At 35.2% G+C, this 20,420-nt stretch overlaps 2 protein-coding genes across 2 annotated transcripts in view; both read left to right on the forward strand.

The window, feature by feature from the left end:
• Window positions 1-20,420, forward strand: part of LOC111049882 — a 42,674-nt gene that overhangs the window by 20,909 nt on the left and 1,345 nt on the right. The window contains exons 5-13 of the mRNA XM_039422718.1: window positions 1,000-1,225; window positions 2,190-2,425; window positions 4,055-4,244; window positions 5,616-5,752; window positions 5,970-6,127; window positions 7,307-7,467; window positions 8,591-8,702; window positions 11,360-11,458; window positions 13,095-13,238. Of these exons, the coding sequence (XP_039278652.1) occupies window positions 1,000-1,225; window positions 2,190-2,425; window positions 4,055-4,244; window positions 5,616-5,752; window positions 5,970-6,127; window positions 7,307-7,467; window positions 8,591-8,702; window positions 11,360-11,458; window positions 13,095-13,238 (1,463 nt within the window). The remainder of the gene's footprint in view (window positions 1-999; window positions 1,226-2,189; window positions 2,426-4,054; window positions 4,245-5,615; window positions 5,753-5,969; window positions 6,128-7,306; window positions 7,468-8,590; window positions 8,703-11,359; window positions 11,459-13,094; window positions 13,239-20,420) is intronic.
• LOC120350341 lies at window positions 13,245-18,467 on the forward strand. The gene is made up of 2 exons (XM_039423114.1): window positions 13,245-13,664; window positions 17,701-18,467. Exons 1-2 carry the CDS (start codon window positions 13,456-13,458, stop codon window positions 18,245-18,247), a joined length of 756 nt encoding a protein of 251 aa, XP_039279048.1. The 5' UTR covers window positions 13,245-13,455; the 3' UTR covers window positions 18,248-18,467.

Genomic DNA, 20,420 nt, shown 5'->3' on the forward strand with positions numbered 1-20,420 from the left:
GGTATGTAGGATTAACGCCGTTGTACTCAGTATTAATTGTGCTTTATCTGTACAATATTCAGAAATTTCCCAAATTATAAACAATTACAGTTTCTTTCAACTACTAATATCGGTTGAACTGGTTGATGTTCTTACTAGCTTTGACTGTACATACCAGTGAGCTACAAACAGCTCATCTGTCTACTCGTATGTATCGATGGAACATGGAGCCATAAAAACAGTAATTCAATCTTGATAATTGTGTTATACAAATCAATTTTAATGCTGCAATCGGCACATCACATGCTGTTTGAGTGTCCACCATACATTGCATACATTTCTAATAAGCATTAACGTCCAATGCAATACATAACTAATAAGCAATAAATCACTTCACTTATATGGGCCACTTTTGTTCAAATTAATAAAAACAATATAAAACTTGTAGTACCCTTTATTAAAAACTTTAAAATATTTTAACGACTAGCTTCGACTATAGGTCATTTCCAAGTTAAAATATTTCAACTTTAAAGGGTACTACAAGTTTTTATATTGTTTTCACTAATAAGCAATGTCACAGCAATGGAAATGTGGTGAGTGTTCTCAGAGATTTAATTTACTTTTTTACATTTTCATTGATTAAACTTTGATGGTTCACTATTTTTGCTTGAATGAATAAACAGGAAAGGACTTCAAAATATTGCATGACACAATAACTATGTAACTATGTGAATAATGAACTGGTTTAGTTGTAATCTATACTGGAAATGAAACAATAACTATGTAACTATTCAAAAAATGAATTGTTTTATATTTAATTTATACTGGAAAGTTTGCTATGAGGTATTTTTTGAAAGCAATAAAACTTCTATTCTATAATATTGTTTTTACAGTTCAATATGAATGTAAAGATGTGAATAATTATGAGTTGTTTTTATGTGTAATCTATTCTAGAATTTTTGCTATTCATATTTTGTTGAAAGCACTAAAACTTCTATTTTATATTATTGTATTTTATAGCTGATCTGGTACCGGAATCGGATGGCGGAGGTGGTGGTGGCGGGGGTGGGGGCAGCAGGAAGCCGTCCTACCTGGTGAACACAGTGGCGGTGAACAGACGGCTGCGACGTCTGGAGGCGGCCATTGCCAGGGGGGACCTGCACCTCGCCGCACAGCTTGCCAGGGAGCTCGCTCAGCTCAAGATCAACTGCTCCGTCACTCGGCACAAAGTCGTCGACAACATCGTGTAAGGCTAGTTGATAGTGAACTCGCTCCATATACACTGGCTAAAGTCAGAACAATGTATCCAAGTCACACAAAGTCATTTAAAACGTGTAAGGCTAGTTGATAGTAAACGTGCTCGGATAATTTGGTAGTTGATAGTAAACTTACTCTTTATACAGTTACTATAATCAGAACAGTGTCGCGGAGGCCAGTCACGTATTCTATCGGCTGATCGCTTTGATGATTATTCTGGTTCCCAATTACAATTGTTTCCCTATGCTGCAGCAATTGCAGACTTACATCTATAAAATGAATAATATGAATGCTTTTAATAATTCAGATATCACAAAACACTTTTATCATGAGAATAAACTTTGAATATTTGTATTCTAACATTATTTCGTGTCTAAAAATAGACAGAATCACGTTTTTCCAACTTGAACAGTGAAAAATTTGAACTCGCATCAAATGAAATTGAGTTCACTAACCAACAATAGATTACTTATTTAACAACATTCTACCATAGTGTAAAACATACCTAAATACATAAGAAAACAAGTTTGTCTATCAGTTCAAGGCCCGGTCTCTAGGACTCTTATTACATCTAATGGACCAATAAACGTATAGATTTAATGGGTCATTAGATTGAATAAGTGTCCTAGAAATCGTTCTAAGAGGCCAAATATAGTTTTTGATTTAAAATTACGATCATATAAATCTATATTTTGTACAATTTTATTTTAATTTATTATTTTCATTTCACTTGAGTATGGAGAAATTCCACAACACATCTGTGTATAGTCTTATTTTATTTATCTTACTTTTGTTAGAAATGAAATTTAGTTATATTATTTATGATATAGTATGTGCATTCACGTTGATGTGTGGTCTGAAAAGATGTACTGCTGATTCAGACATAAAAGGGAAAACCTGATGTCTCCATGTTTCAATAAATTACATAAATTATGGTTATGTTTATTTTTCAGAGTGGACATGTACGTTGAAGATAAGGTGTCGCATCAAGGCCCAATGGCACTGACCGTGTCTCCCAGCATGAGTGTGGCCGACCTCAAGATGAAAGTGGAGCGGGAACTGGAGATTCCGTGCGCGTTCCAACGCTGGATTCTCGGCAAGCAGCTGGCCAGTGACGACACACTCTGTCTGGCCGACTTGGGGGTCAGCATGCCTCATTGTCCCATCTTTCTCTACCTCGTTGCTCCTGGTCAGTCATTTTCTATCAGCTAAGCTTAGTTTTCCTCTTTCAGATTATGATATCCATTATTATAGATCATTGTAATAATTGTATTGATAAATAGATGATTGATTGATTTTGTCAAGAAAGATCAGCTGCTACGTCATTTACTATAGTGTAAAATATAAATGACACAGATGTCAACAATAACTAAGAGTGTGATTTTCATTTCCATTTAAAACTGATAACATTCCTTATTTATTATTTATTTATTCATTCTAATGAATTTTATCGGCAGAGAGATCCTTTTGTTTGGCTTCGCAGTATCACCCAATTGTACAGTCCGGGTCCTGTAGCTTTGCCTATCGGCAGAGGGCCACTAAACTAAAATACTACTCGTTCAAAAACATAGAACATTTTTAAAAATGTATCTTTTCATATGCAACAAATGCTCTTTTGTATCTTCTCAAAAGCAACGTGTTGCATTCGAAAAGATAACACAAGGAGCTTTTTGTCTCTGTTACGTCTCTGGCACAACACAGCCTATCGGCTGACATTCGTTCAACATGCTCTTTCCATTGTTGGTGATACGTTGCAACTCTCTCATTCATGAAGAATCTCTTTGTGTAGGGAGCTCTAGGGATCTAGGTGCTTTGGTGCTCTGGAGCTTATGTTTTTGTAAAAGTACGAATATTTCCCCGCGAATCACACCTTGCCAATATGCCGTATCAAAGTCACGGGGGCAAAGCTTTTCCGGAGGCAAAGCACGGGACGCGTACTTTACTTCCTATATACACTTAAACATTCCTTATAAAATACACCAATTCTTCCCATTCAAGATTCAAGATTCGTTTTATTAACCATCAGGCTACAATTATAGCATTTCAAACAATGCTGACAGATAGAAATCAAACATTAGAACATTAAAAACATGTCTAAATGTCTTGTTTGATAACCAGTTTTGATTTTTACTTTGTTTAGACACTTAGCTCAATTACCAGCGTCATATTTTTTAATACACTGATGATTTGAAGCTAGCGATTTGAAATTACTTGCGTCATCTTTTTCAACTCTCTGATGATCTGAAGCAAGCGATTTGGAATTGTTGATAGTGGCAATAACGAAAGATATGGTAGTAAGGCAGATAACTTCCAAGTACTATTAAAACAATGCATGCTGAATTTCTTTTCTATACTGCAATTGTGTGATATGTGTCAACAGGCAAAGCCTGTTGCTCCTTCCTAATCATATTTATATGATTTGTGAGGTTGTATCTACGAATAAATAAATATAATGATAAAATTACTGGTGAACAAAGGAAAACTGCACTTAAATAACTATAAACAATCCAAAGTATGGTAAGAGTAGATTTTTTAATTCTAATTGAATATTATCTTTGGTTATTTTGTTGTATTCAGTTATTTTTCTACTGGTAGTGCTCGTAAATAACTTTAATGCCGAATGATCTTGAAACGAATTGATTGAAATAATTTTCATTTCATGACTCGTATGTACTTTATAATATATTATGGATGTTTTGTTGATTGTGTAGTGGATTACAAAATTATTTTTGCAAAGAAGAATGTCTCCTGTCTCCTGCTATCCAGTACTTGTTCTCTGACAAACAAAGAACCGATATTATTTTTCATGTAATTGCAGAAGCGAGCCAAGTGACGAATGGTGTTGAATTTGAGGGAGCAGCGGCGGCTGCAGCTGCACCAGTATTGATGCCTGAGATGGCTCCACCGCAGCCCCCTCCTCCACCCGAGCAGATCAAACGCGGCGGCTGGTATTACAACGATGAAGAAGACAAGTACAGCTTCTGCGCAGACTCCGATGCCTCAGGCAGGTCAGTGCTCTGCTAATGGCCGTTTTCACACTTAACGATTATCGGCCAAAATTCATAGTCACGACATCCAAAATGTTCTCCGATCGGCAGTTCTCATACGATTTTCGGCCAACATTTATCGTCCCGATTCTAGTCCGGTGTCATGGAGGTCGAAATAACATGGTCTCAAATGCAACAGCTTTCACAACTATAGCTTTACCACTTAAGCTGCGTACACATATTCGCGCTTCCAACCCGCACCGAGCACGCTCCTCCCTCGTACCGCCCTCGTACCACCATCGAACCACAGTCGCTCCGCCTACGCACCCATCATGAACGTTACGGAAGATGTTAGATCTTCTCGCGTTCCCCGGTCGAACCACTCTTGCTCGCCGGTCGATCATCAATCGCTCTGCTGGAGTGACGTTCGGTTGCGGAGCAGAGCGAAAGTCTGTACGCACCTTTACACACACTGTGTGTCGTGTCGATTAATGTCGGCCGACAATATTGTAAGGATAGTAAAGCCCCGCACACACACATCGATTTTCTTTCGTACGGTATTTTGCAATCCTTATAAATTCTACTAGATTAAACAGCTGATTCCAATCAGATTTGAAGAATTTTATTGAAGAAATACAAGACTTAACCTATTTCGATCTATGTGTTATCTGAATTTGGTAGAGGAATAGCACAAAGTTACCTTATTTTTTTTCTCTCCCTATCATTTTGATAATGTACTTATTGTATAAATGAATAAAGAATAAAGATTATGTTTATCAAGTTCCGTTTAATCTGATAGAATTCATAAGGACGGCAAAATATCGTACGAACAAAAATCTATATGTGTGTGCGGGGCTTTACACATATAGATTTTGGACGTACGATAAAAGATCGTATGACCATATTCCAATAGTGGCGCAAATAAAGTAATGTGTCTTTATATACACTTCGATCCTCAAACGGTATCATACAGATTTCGTGTAACGGTCGTCTCTTGTCTCGACTACACACGACCACTGTCTAGACAGTGGCGCATGTGACCAAAGTGGCGACTTCATACACATCGAATTTTGTTCGTATGTCCGGCGTCCGCTTGGCTTTACTATCACATAGCAACGACACGAGTCTTGAAAGTGTTCATGCTGATAATTAGCTGAAGTGAATCATTGAAAATGAAATGATTGAAGAATGACTTATGGGACGATAAAAGTTACCTGGCGTTCCCATTTCATGCAATTTTCCAACTCATTCGTGTTTTTTTTTTTAATTCAGTCGATTGAAATCAGATTATTCTTTGAAAATAGCTGTGTATTAGTAATGATTATTTGTTAGTAAAATGACATTTTAATTGGTTACCATGTTTCAAATTGGTTTATATGAATTGGTTGTTTGCAGCACGCCAGGCAGCCCGCAGCCAGTGGAACTGATATCGGATTATTCAGAAGAGGAGCTGTCTGACCATGGCTCCCGTCCTCCCACCCCTCCACAACGAAACATCGATCTCGAAACAAGCGGAACATTGAAAATAGGTGGGTCATTGTGTCTTTGTGATTAGATTCACATTCTAACATTCTATAATAAAATTCACTTTGAACCATGGGCTTAATCGAAATCATTGATGTTATTAATAAAGATGATAGTTGGTACAGAGATGGTATAGAGAAGATAGTTTTTAATACAGTTGATAGTCATTATAAGTCTGTGATTTTGTAGACAATCAAATTACAATTTTAAATTGATTTGCAGGTTGGAAATGTGAAGTTTGCACGTTGATGAATTCGCCGTTGCGACCGGGGTGTGCCGCCTGCACATCCTCCCGACCCGCTGACTACCAAGTCCCCACCGACTATCAAGCCAATCAACAGGAGCTCATCAACATTCAACTCGAAGAAAAAGTTAAGCAGGTGAACATTTTGCTATTTGAAATGTCAATATTCAAGGATCTGACCTTATCTTGATTGCAATAGGCGTTTGCTGATTTTCATTACACTCAAGATAAGTTTTCAATTGAGTTGAAGGAAAACTAGAAGTAATTCATAAGAACAGAAATTGGCATCCTCTGTTATGTTATGCTTCATCTGAGTCAGATCAGCTCTCAATTCTTCGATTTTCACCATTGTAAATTTCACCCTGCAGTGTTATGCTGTTGAAGAATTACTACGGTATCCTTTTTTCAACCAGAAATCATGCGTGTAAATAGAAATCCCATCAAATTATAAGGTATGAAACTTGATTCAGTTAGAGGATGCCATCTTCCAAGGCCAAACAGCAATCAAGTACTATAGTGAGATCCAAGTTATAATGACAGTATTTGATTAACATTGATGCTGCAATCCTTGTTTATCATTCAACAGAGCTGATACCGCCATCGTTTTCTACCAAAGCAACGTTGCCAGATCGTTTTTCAATTATGTAGAAATATAATTAATTAACAAAGTATTCAATCTCATTTATGAAAATGTATTATTAAATCATTAAAGAATATATTTTCTTGACAAACAAAATATAATTGATCATTTTTGACAAGAATAAGCAGTTAATATTTTATCAGATATATTCTATAGAAGGCAGTGGCAACGCTATTCTCCTATATTTTACTGCCATTAGAACGTGGACCTCTCTATAATAATTATTTGAGTTCAAATTTGTCAAACTGTGACAAATCAGCATCAACCGTTGATAGAAAAAGGATAGAATTGGAAGAGTATTATGAAAGTGTGTGTTCTATGAATATTTTCCATGACAATTCATCATAAATTTACTGTAGTTACCACCTGTGAAGTGTTTAATGTATTGAGACTGTTATTGATTGTTATTTGGATTTCTTATTAGTTAATAGTGAGACTCTGTTGCTTGTATGTTTAATATTTTTTGTTGATTTTGTATTCTTGACTTGTGTAATGCCCTTGATGTCCTCAAGGGTTTCTGCAAATAAACAAATTTCGAATTCAAATTTTTTTGAATTTTAAAAATATGTTGAAAGATCCGCCCAAAAATAACTATCTTGATTTAATGAAAATATGAATATTAATTTGATTTTATGAAATATTCATGAGTTAATGAAAATCTGAATGTATATTCAGGACACCGCAGAAGAGCGCCTGAAAAACTATCAAGAGCTGGTTGATCTGGAGAATGCGGACATAGTTGCCAGTGGCGAGCCATTCGACTGCCCCGTCTGCCTGCTGCTCTGTCAGCCGGGGGATGGCGTCGTGCTCAGAGACTGTCTGCACACGTTCTGCAGGTCAGTGCAGACAAGCATACTCAACAATCATTCGATAACTGATAAAAGCTGAATCGTACTAATACTTTTCATTAAAATGGTTAACAAAGGAAAGGATCAGGCTATATCTTTATCAAATTTAGATTGATTACAATTCGAAATAAGGTAAAATCACAATTTTCTAATGAATGACTGTGTTGATGGAATACAAGTAAGCTTTATTCAAATAGAAAGAAAAATAAAAATCTCAGTACCCTTTATGAATTATTTAATCACAACATGTTTCGGACATTGATGCCATTTTCTGACTTGAATAAAGCAATATGAATAAAACGTCATCTCTTTTCTGTATAGGGCTACTTTTTATAGAAATAGAAAAAAAATAAAAATCTCAGTACCCTTTATGAATTATTTAATCACATCATGTTTCGGACATTGATGCTATTTTCTGACTTGAATAGGGTGATTAAATAATTCATAAAGGGTACTGAGATTTTTTTTCTATTTCTATAAAAAGTAGCCCTATACAGAAAAGAGATAAAGCTTTATTCATATTGCTTGAGAAAATAATCAATGATTTTTTATTCAACAACGTTTTGAGAGATGCTATAGTATAGTATTAATAAAATAAAAAAATACACAATATTTTGTCTTTTTTATTTTGGATAAATTATTTATATTACGATGATAATTATTATGAACGAAGATTTCTTCCTTTTACTGCAAATATTGACAACAGGAGAACAGCTGCTTCCAGTGTTTCGTCAACTGAGCAAATTTAAAACTATCCAGAATATGATTCAACAGAGACATAAATGTAATTAAGAACTATTTAAAAAAGACAAAAAATGTGTTCCTATTTCCGTAATTCTCTTCTCTGATTCCTCCATTATTTACTAGATGAAATTTGCTCCTATTTCTGTTCTGCCTTTATCAGCAGACGGCTAGCCGGCCTAATAGTCTGCTGCTTACATACTTCATAGAAGAAAATCAATGGGACAAAATTTGATTGAATTTGTAAATGTTTCTTTTTCACGATTGTCTTTTTCAATGTTGTATTTTCAAGATAAATCTCGTGATATTTTTCCTGTGTATTATAGTTATCATTGTCCTATGTCCTATAAATATTGGTTTTCTATTGCAGGCCTTGTCTAGTTGACACAGTTCAGTACAGTGAAGAGGCTGAAGTCAAATGTCCTTACAGAGATGCCAATTACGCCTGCGATAGTGCACTGCTACAGCGAGAAATAAAAGCGGTGAGCTCTTGAAAAATTCCAATTCAGTTATTCATTTTATAGTCATCGGATAGTATATACATATAAATCTGACAATGAAATTTTGACCTTGTAATGGTTGGAAGACATTCCCTAATAATATCTCTACTATATTATTACTTTTCAATTCTCATTAGAAGCTTTATTGTGATGAGTTTATGAATGTTTTTATTTCTTCATGAAACAATGTAACCTTGAAGATTAATTCTCATGTTTTAATCAATTTTATGAATTCCTTTGAAACTATCTTTATGTGTAAGTGATTCTGTTCATTCAAAATTTTTTAATTAGCCTACTTACTTCATATTTCTCTCCTTAGAGTAGAGATCTGGATTGACTTTATGTGGAAGTGGACCCGACTTGGTCCCTGTCTTCAGAATTGTATCAAAATATATTATAACCTTGGTATTGCTGTCATTGTCTATCGTTCGACAAAGCAGATAGCGATATCCTTTTCCAGCAGCTCTGCAACGTTACCAGATCGTTTTTCAACAATGTAGAAGTATAATTAATTAAAATATTCAATCTCAATTTTATGAAAATGTATCATTAAATTGAAGAATATTGAACGTGGAGGTTTACGCCTAGGACCGTGGCTATTACGAAATACAGAATTTATTTGCGGGTTTACCTTATCTATATGCTGTACTTTAGACTACTTTAAACTACAACTGCAAAAATATTTTTCATTTCAACTTGAAAATGGCCAAAGTAGGCCGAAACTAGTCGTTGAAATGTTTTAAAAGGTTTTAAATAAAAAGGGTACTACATGTTTTATATTGTTTTTATTGATTTTAATAAAGTTGCCCATAGAAGTGAAGTGATTTTACTTTTATAACCAAATATACTTATTGACTAATAAAATATAATTATTGATCATTGTTAAAAAGAATTAACAGTTGATATTTCACCAAATATTCTGGTATCATCTATATTCTATAGAAGGCAATGGCAAGGTAGAGAATCTGCAACGCTCTTCTCTTATCTTTCTCCACTGCCATTATAACATGGACCTCACTACAATCCTAAAATTAGTTGAAGATCATAGAATACTTGCTGCACAAATTGATCGAAAAAGAATAAAGATAAGTCATCCTGTATTAACAATATTTTTTTTATTCAATCATTGTACAAAACACTATAATCATAATATAGTTATGACATTGGAGAAAAAACTAGGCTGAGCCTGCACTATTTCTCTCCAAAAATTTTGATAGAATGTTTATGTTGCCGCCGCCATGAAGATTCCAAATATTTGAATTTTACAATGGAGCTTATAGGCGATTATAAGTAAAATCATAGCCTTCACTTATTAAAGCATATTTTTGTGAATATTAACTTCGATATAATTTCTTTAATGTTTTTTCTATATTCTCAATATAGTTTTTGATCTTGAAATAGTAATTCGTAGATAATAGCGAGTAAATATGAAAGGTAGGTAACCTAACCTGATATTGTAATAAATTTTGTTCCATTGACAAAGAATAATGAAGCTCTCATATCTATTTGTGGAAATATGAAGGAATTCTTATCACAATAGATTCCATAACATTCAAATATTTTGTTTTATTAGTTGACAGCCAATAAGTCTGACGAAAATATTTTAAACACATTGGATATAAACTGTGGAAAAGCAAATTGTTCTAGCCATAGTTCTACGTAATGATTTTAATAAACATGTAAGCAATTGGAAAAGAAAACACATTACCATTATTATTCATATTTAGTAATATTTCAAATCTTAAGCTCGTGGTAATGCAACTCTAAATCCATATTATATCAATAACCAATTATTAAACAAAGACCAATTATTGAACATGTTATGGATAGGGTACTCAGTACTGAAGAGAATCAATAATAGAAGTCAAGACGTACTACTTAACACGGTTAAAATTTCATAAAATGTTATATTTAATTGAGCCGAAAAAGTATTTTGAAATTAGATTATTTGAACTTCGATCCAATAAATTGGATGAGGAAATACAATAAAATGAAATTTATCTTTCTGCATATTTATCTAGATCACTGGTTCCCAATAAGTTGTCTGCGAAAGCTCTAGAAGTGGTCTACGATGAGTCCGAAGGAAGGAAATTAATGTTTCAAGCTTTATTAGTGTTTTTAAAATTTTCTTTGTTGCCTATATTAAAGTATAATCAATTTCCCTTCGAAAATGTTATATCAAATTCATCGTGAGTTCAAAATATGTTTACAATCGGTAAAAGAAGTGATAAGTTCCAAATTTCTAATGCTATAAGATAGGACTTGAAAGTTTGTTTGGAATCTTAATGGTGGATTTGTACCATGTGACCGAGCTAACCAATCAGAAGCGTGACAGTCAATGGCCATACTGTGGGTAATATAGTTACTGTAGTTGAAAGTAGATCTAACTATAGTGTGGACAATGTATTCCTAGTGCACAATGCATGTCGAATTTTTGTAAAATCTAGAATTGGTTAATTCGAAAATGTCCCCTAGTGCACAATGCATGTCGAATTTTTGTAAAATCTAGAATTGGTTAATTCGAAAATGTCAACCCATATTGAATGTGAAGGTGTTTTGTCAAAATAATTCGCATTAGTAATTTTATTTTTTCTCTCATGCATTTGTAATTGTATAGTTTCTATTGATTTTATTTGCAGGCCATCCATACTGGAAAAAATTGTAAACAGTATCAAGAACGTGCAAAGCAGGACTCGGATACCAATGCAGATGCCAGGAGAACGAACGCTATGTTGGAGGTGAGCTCCACCTCCACTACAACTCTGTTCAAATTATAGAAATTTCGCTGCATATTTCCTATAATACAAAATACATTGGACTAGATGAATAAGTTGACTTTGATGAAATGATGACAAATTTTGAACTGAAATATTGATAACAACTAATAAACAAACTAATACAAGTTGAATAAAAGTTGCTAAACACATGTTCCACACGTGTGGAAAATAGCAGATTATTCGCCACATCTCCCCCCCCCCCACGGGCAGACGATTTGGCCAACTTAAGTTCCCTTTTTTACTTTCCTTGCCCTATTACCATAGGTAAGGAAAGTATTGCTTTCCGAAAAAAATTAAGGTACCCTAATTTCTAAATTTCTATACGTTTCAAGGTCCCCTGAGTCTAAAAAAGTGGTTTTTGGGTATTGCTCTGTATGTTTGTGTGTGTATGAGAGTGTATGTGCGGAATGACTTGAAATTTGATCCTTACACTATAAGTATCCGTCACGAACAATTTCAATCAAATGCAATTCAAGATGGCGGCTAAAATGGCGAAAATGTTGTCAAAAACAGGGTTTTTCGCGATTTTCTCGAAAACGGCTCCAACGATTTTGACCAAATTTATACCTAAAATAGTCATTAATAAGCTATATCAACTGCCCCAAGTCCCATATCTGTAAAAATTTCAGGAGCTTCGCCCCATCTATGCAAAGTTTGATTTTAGATTCCCAATTATCAGTCTTTAGATACAATTTAAACAAAAAAAATCGGGTGGAAAAGATTCAGCATGAGAATCTCTACAATTAATGTTCAGTAACATTTTCACCTAAAATTGAAAATAAGCTCGAAATTCGAGAAAGTGTGATTATCCAATTGCAAACTGTTGGCAACTGTTGATTCTATTAAATGATTCACTATGAAGAGATAGCAGACCTCGTATGTCACCAGCTGGCTCAGATCCTTGTTTATAAGTAGACTTGAGATGCGCGTGAACACTAGCGTCAGGTGATCAATTCTCATAACGACAAGGAAAGTTGTGTGAGTGCGCCACACCAGATTTTTGGGAATAGTATCATGGTTGTGACCGGGATGACTCAGGTTGTGGAGGCTGTCGCGTCTAAAAGGTTGTGTAATACACGGTCGAGGTTTCCCTGTAGATACATCACAGAGCACAGTAAGTGGTGATCCAGGATGGGTACACGTTCAAATGAAAGAGAAAAATTCTCTGGCGTTATCTTCTGAAGTTCATCAACTTCTTGAGATCTGACCAATAACTCATGTGGAAAATAGCAGATGATTCGCCACAAAATCAAATCCCTTTTCTAGTCAAACGAAAAAACAAGGACTGTATTTAAATCGATTAATGAAAAAAGTTGTAGATGAAAAACACAAGTGTATATCTTAGAAATGTAAAAGTACTTTCAAATTAGAATAAAATTAAAATACATTTCTTCATAATATCTATAAAATAAATAATTCATATTCACCTTTGAATTAGTGGAACTTCTTTTCTACTACAATAAATTATATTCATATACCGTTTATTTGGTCATTCTATTTCCCCCCTCATAAATATAAACTAGTTTATCTAAAATATCTTTGCAATTTTTCACTTCTGCTTCCCATATTAAAATATTTTTGTTATTGGCTTTTGCAGGAAATGGTGGAACGGGGAGAAGCGATGAAGTGTCCGACATGTGAGGTGATTCTGATGAAAAAGTGGGGCTGTGATTGGCTGCGCTGTTCCATGTGCAAAACTGAAATCTGTTGGGTGACACGTGGACCTCGTTGGGGTCCTTTGGTATGTTTCCTCCCCTTCAGAGATAAGAAATGTTAGCATGCTAACGTACAGAAGTTGAGCTCCCGTTTCAATCGGTGTTTTGAGTGGTTTATTGTAAACAGTTTTTCTTCAAATTTTGACAAGGTGTGCATTGAATAGTATTACAGCCGATCGTGTGATTTGATAGTGGAAATCTCTTTTAGAAGCGTGTATAATCCATTTTTAAAGTTTTAGATTAATGTCTAAACCGAACACTCGTTTCGGATCCAAGGCCGTTGTTGGTGATAAGGCTGCATCGTCACCTGCCCAAAAGCAGCAGCAGCGTGCGCAACAGAACAAACAACAACAGAGAAGGGATACTAGCCGGCCTCACTCCTCTTCGTCTTGCTCGTCGGCTGCAGACGGCGTCCCCGTTGCCATGACGACCCAGAGCCAAATCACCGAGGCATTGGAAGCGCTGCTACTCTGTGATGACTTCTGCGATCGGTTTGCGGCGAGAATAGAGGACCGTCTGCGTGACAGCCTATGTGCGACCGTCACCGCTGCGTTAAAGGGCAAGCTTCAGACTGCTGTTGAGAGGATCGACATACTCTCCAAGGAGAATGAAGTTCTGAAAAAAAAGGTTGAGCAGCTTCAAATATCCAGTGACAACCGTTTGGATGGCCTCGCTCAGTATCAGCGGCGAAACAACGTGAGAGTGTCTGGCGTGCCGGAGACCGAGGACGATGACATATCGACGAGTCTGGTGGCCATGGCGGACCTCCTCAACTCCAAGCTGGGCTTGGAGATAAGGCCGGATGACATCGACCGGTGCCACCGCGTCGGGCGCAAAGCGAGGGCGAACGAGCAGTCTGGTGCACCACCCCGACCTCGGCAGGTGCTCATTAAATTCATCAGCTATCAGCGCCGCAGCAGTGTAATTTCATCCAGGTACAAGCTCAAGAGCACCGGAATTTCAATTCACGAGGACCTCACCAAGCCAAGACACATCTTCTTAAGGCGAGTGACTGACAAAGTCGGCTACAAGAACGTGTGGTCCCGTGATGGCAAACTGATTTGGAGAGAAAATGGTAAAATTTTTACATACACTTTCAATGACCCAAATGATAGAATACAACTAGAAAACTCATAGAAACTGAGGAAGTGAGAGACTGAATAGGAAATTTGGTGAGTTGCAACTGTTTTCTTAAATTCTCTTCAAGTGATAATATGTATTCCCTTGAATTTTATTATAAGTTATCACCTCTAACAGAATTGCATTAATACCTTTTTTGAATCCTTCTCAATAAATTATGAATACTTTAATAGCGTATATCAGTCCAATAATATTTTATATTTTTTCTCAAAGAAAACATGCTTTACTTTCTATTGCAGTTTTCTGGAGGGGGGGGGGAATTTCAATTACTAAACCTCAATCTGCTATAATTTCATTTTCGATCATCATTTATATGGCCAGAATCCTTATTTCAATATGAGATCAATCGGAGATTCTTCCTGTTTAATTATCATACTGATATCTTGAAGATATGAATCTTGAATCAATTCTTTACTAACATAATTTGAATGAATTAAGGGTGCTTGAATGTTTCAAGAAGAATTCCAACATGTTTATATTTGTTTATTCCATTTTTCTTTACGTTATTTAATTTTTCTTATCTCTTCAACGTTGATTTTGTTTGATATGAGTCTCGAATTCATGATGTATTACAACGATTCAAGAGAATGAAGAGTGCTTGAAGGTTTCAAGAAGTGATCTCACATGTGTAATGTATTTTTATTTTTCAAATCTTTAATTTTTTTTTGAACGTTGAGAATTGTCATACCTTTTTTTTTTATCATATTATCACAACAACAGTAATGTCTAGTACTCATAAAACTAATGCATTCTGCTTCTCACAAATTTATTTGCGGAAATAGCTCAGATTGTATATCTTTGTACAATTAGATATTTAGTGGGAGCTCCACTTTGTTCAAGTCTGAATATGTAGTAAAATACATACATATAAATATAAACTTTCTTGTCTCAATTTCATTTTTATTTTATTTTATTTATTTTTTCATTTAAAATACTTTAATCACTTATCAGTGACTCTTCATAGTCACGTAACCTCTATATCTCTAAAATAACTCAATTATCAAATAAAATATTATTTTCTCAAATTGCTCAATTAGAAAACTATTCATAGTGTCATTGCATACGGTTTTTTGTACTGATATATAAATTTTCTCATTTCTTAATTATTAATATGTCTGATTTCATAAACGAGCTGAAGTCAGTTTTTTGTGATCATTCAAACGCACTAAAGATGTGTCATATCAACGCCCAATCTCTACCGGCGCACTTTGATGAGTTCAAATTGATGCTCTCACGTGTTAATATTGATGTTATTGCCATAAGTGAAACGTTTTTGAAGCCAAGTCTTCTGTCTAGCTATTTTGAGGTCCCTGGGTATACCCTATTCAGGAACGACCGAACCGGTAAGGGTGGCGGAGGTGTTGCTGTGTACATTCGATCGCAGTTTCCGGCCAAAGTAGTTGCATCGTCGCCCCAATTATACTCATGTTCACCTGAATTTCTGATGGTTGAAGTGACGGTTGGCTCAGAGAACTTGTTGGTTGTGGTTGTATATCGACCTCCCAAAGCAGGTAGATTGTTCATCCTTGAAAGCGACCTGGTTAATGTTATGCATAGGTATCAGCATGTAATCGCTCTAGGGGATTTCAATGCAGACCAGATGAAGGATACATTTGAAAGTAGGCAGGTGAGGTCCCTATTCGAGTCGATGAATATGACAATTATGGTCAAATGTCATTCAGTATGTCAGCTCATGATTTGATCTATATCATCTATAGTCTTGAACATAGCATCAAATATACTTCAAATAGTAAAGGCAGGAATCTGAGGGATATTGATCTGGACCGTTGCTTTGCTGATGCTGTGGAAAAGCCTTGGCACGATATTGTGCATTTGGATGATATCGATGATAAGGTGAATGCTTTCAACTCCATGGTTTTGTCAATTTTCGATCAACATGCACCGGAACGTGACTTCAAGGTCCAGCGTAGACCATGCCCTTGGTTTAATAGGGAGATATCTCTACTGAGGCGTGAGAGAGACAAAGCTAGGCGCAACCATTCGAGGACCGGCTGCAGTGTAGACTTTGTAAGGTATAAGACTTTGAGAAACCAGTTGAGGTCAGTTTGTAGGAGAGCTAAAATCCAATAAAAATCGGCTATTTGATGGTAAGCAATCTACTTCAGATCTCTGGAAGAACATTCGGAAGGTTGAGATTGTCCCTCCGAAGTCAAGAACTACAGCTTTAAATGTGTCCTTGGACCAACTAAATAGGTTCTTCTCCACTCCGTCGCCGCCCTCTTCATTTTCTCACTATTTATTGAACTATGCCATGATAAACCAAACCAATCACACACTTCCATGTGAAAAATTCTTCTTTGCTTACATCCTTCCTGAGAAAATCTCAATTATCCTTTCAATTAGAAAAAATAATAAAGGTGTTGATGGCATTCCAATAACGTTCTATAAAATTATATTACCCATTATCCTTCCGGCAATTACACACATATTCAACTTTTCCCTACAAATGGGAGTTTTTCCTTCACTTTGGAAGCACTCTTTAATATGTCCCGTCCCTAAAGTAAGTAGTCCTTGCTCCCCTGAAAACTTCCGTCCTATCAGCATAGTTTGCACTATTTCTAAGGCGCTTGAGAGGGTGGTACATGAGCAGACGACATCATACCTGAATTCATTCAATTTCTTTGATCAAAATCAGTCTGGCTATCGCTCATCGCATAGTACATCTACAGCTCTTTTGAAAATAACAGATGACATTCGTAATGCCATGGACAACCGTATGTTCTCTCTCCTTGTCACATTTGATTTCACTAAAGCTTTTGATAACGTTTGTCATTCAATTCTGCTACATAAACTTGCAAATCAATGTAATTTTTCTTCTTCATGTCTCTCCTGGTTTGAATCCTACCTAAGCAATAGGTATCAAGTGAGTAGGTAATATCGTGTGAGAGGAGCTGATGGCAAATCTTCAGAGTGGTTACCTGTTGTAGCAGGCGTTCCTCAGGGAACAATACTTGGTCCCCTCCTCTTCTCTATTTATATGAATAATCTCCCTCAAATTTTTCATGACATATCATACCATATTTATGCTGGTGACCTTGTGTGTTACAATCACTTTCCTTCCGACAGTGCTGCTGACTCTATTGCCGCGATGAATGTTAACATTCAGAATTTGATTGTTTGGGCTAATGCGCACTGCTTGAGACTCAATGCAAATAAATGCAAAAGCATCATTATCGCTTATGGTCGGTTGTATAACCAAATAGATTTTAACACACTTCCTCGAGTAATGCTGGCCAATAATGCTCTGCACTTTGAAAGTTGTGTGAAAGTCTTGGGCATACAGCTTGATAAAAACATGAATTGGTCGAATCAGATTGGTGAACTGACAAAGCGAGTGTTTGCCACTATGCACCAATTGAAACGGTTGAAAAATTTCCTTCCAACTCACCTTCGTGTTTCACTAGTGCAGAGCTTGGTAATTCCCATCATTGATTACTGCAGCATCGTTTATAACGATATTACTGAGGAGCTGAATTTGAAATTACAACGATCGCTCAACTACGCAATTCGGTTTATTTTTGATGCGAGAAGAGATGACCACATCACTCCATATTACAGGAGGTTAAATTGGATGAAGTTGAAGGAGAGGAGACAATACTTCATGTTGAGTCTTGTTTATCAGCTGATTGTCAAGGGGAGATGTCCTCAGTATTTGAAGGAAAGATCCACACTCCTGGCTCATATTCACAGCAGGAACACGAGACAGCATGAATACTTCCTTCAAATACCTCGTCACCGCACAGTTATGTATAATAACTCATTTACGGTCACGGCCTCAAGACTTTGGAACGATCTGCCCAATGATGTTATTTTTGCGGCAACCTTGGGTACGTTCAGGTCCAGGCTTGTTACTCTATTGAATGAGAATAGATAGATATGTTTTTAGCCACAATCTTTTTGTAGATGTTGTGAATACTTTTTTATTGGAAATTTGCAATAATCGTTGTACAGTAACATTATTATTTTGCTTGTTTTGCTGGAGTATTGGAGCGTTTGATTGACACCTACTAATACCTGTAAATCATAATATCCAATGGCATTTTATTTTCGTTTATTGTATGTATTATTATGCATCTAACATTTTTTGTTAATTATTTTAGAGTTATATAGAATTATTATCTATGTATTATCATATCTCTTATTATTATGAGAACGTAATAGAATAATTTATGTTATGTAGCTGTGTTATCATTTAAGATGATTTGTAAAACTGTAATTTTGTAACCATGTTACCATAGGCGACAAGCCTAGTAACTATTGTAAAATAAAATCTATCTATCTATCACTCTGCAGGCATTTATTATCACATTACCACACTTTAATCTTCAAGAAAGCTTGTATTTTAAACTCGAAACGCACTATCTTTCTTGGCAATGAAATCAAGCTTATAAAGATAATTCATCTACTGACCCATATAATTCTCTTATGGTCCAGGAGACAATTTTCAAACCAGGAGATTGTCTTAGTTACAAAGTTATGTTTGAATGTTGTTATTATATTATTTTAGTTTAATCAATCAATTACTTTATTCACATAGAATCATAGAATCTAGTACTGTATATTTAAGGCTGTGCAAAGGCTAAATATAAACTTTTTACTGGTGATATTTTTCAAAGTTTTTCGATTTGTATATCATCAAGCTATCAAAATGAAAAAGTTTTCTCAGGAAAACATTTTTTTTCGATTATTACTTTTTGAGATATGAGCGCCTAAAGTTTAAATTTTTGGGGAAGAACATTTCAAATTCCGTAAGAGAAGAATCGATGAGATTTAGAGGATTAATTCTTCATGGTATTATTGATTGAATAAAACAAGATTTAAAAAAAAATATCAATTATTGAGAAAGTTATTCAATTTACCAAAAATAACTCAGCTATAAGTTATTACCAAAAATAACTCAACTATAAGTTATTTTTGGTTACTTTTAGTAAATTGAATAACTTTCTCAAAAATTGATATTTTCAGAAAAAATTTGTTTTATTAAATCAACAATACCATGGAGAATTCATCCTCAAAATTTCTTGGATTATCTCTTATCCAATTTGAAATGTTCTGTCCCAAAAAATTTAACTTTAGGCGCTCATATCTCAAAAAGTAATGATCGAAAAAAAATGTTTTCCTGAGAAAACATTTTCATTTTGATAGCTTGATGACATACAAATCGAAAAACTTTAAAAAATATCACCAGTAGAAAGTTTATTTTCAGCCTTTGCACAGCCTTAACACATGAAATTCTTAATACACTAATCGTATATCCATATCAAAAATACACACGAAATAAAACCTATACATGAGCGAAAGTAGGATTGTACGCTGATGCATATTATTCCTTAAAAAAGTTTTATTATCTTGAAACCTTTATAATAGTGATGGGTTTCTTGGTTAATAGCATGCCAATCATAGGATGAATCTATACTGTGGAAAATAGTATTTCCACATTCTATAAAATTCAAAAGCCACTTGAAAATTCCCGAAATTTGAAACACATGAAAAGAACCTGAATATCAAACCTTTATTTATTCAACCTATAATTTTTTTATTCAGAGAATCTCAGTTCAATCTGAGTTTGGTTTTATTCTATAAAATACAGGAGACCGTATTAATTTATTTTATTCATTTGTTACTTATTTATTTTGGCATTTTGAGGGTTTGGTCTTGGTGTGTAGGGTGGCCGCCATTACTGGCTGCAACTACTGTCCCGTCTGCAGGAGACTGCTTCCATGATCCGTCATGGTTGTATCATTTCTCTCGATTGTAAGAGTGCCACCTAGAAAGATTAACTTTTTGAAAGTGCATTGTGAATATTGTTAATGACTTCTCTCTCTAAGTGCCGTTTGCACAGTCACAGTTTAAAATAAATTTCATTTTAAACTGGATTAAATCCGTATCAAGTCGTTTGTTATAATGTGTTTAATTCTAAGTTCAAGCCACCAGCTGATTCAATTTCGTTTAAGCTTTGACTGTGCAAACGGCCCTAAATAGACTATTTAATCATTTTCATGAACTTCCAAGCCAATATTTTAATCTCAATCTCTTTATTGTTGTAG

This window comes from Nilaparvata lugens, chromosome 3 (genome assembly GCF_014356525.2).
Source record: "Nilaparvata lugens isolate BPH chromosome 3, ASM1435652v1, whole genome shotgun sequence".
NCBI lineage: Eukaryota > Metazoa > Arthropoda > Insecta > Hemiptera > Delphacidae > Nilaparvata > Nilaparvata lugens.

Excerpts from the sequence above, each read along its gene's own strand:
- LOC120350341 (XM_039423114.1), top strand. The coding sequence starts at position 13,456 with ATGTCTAAACCGAACACTCGTTTCGGATCCAAGGCCGTTGTTGGTGAT. Across the intron at positions 13,665-17,700 it reads CAGAGCCAAATCACCGAGGC|AAAGCGAGTGTTTGCCACTA; the intron begins ATTGGAAGCGCT and ends TGGTGAACTGAC.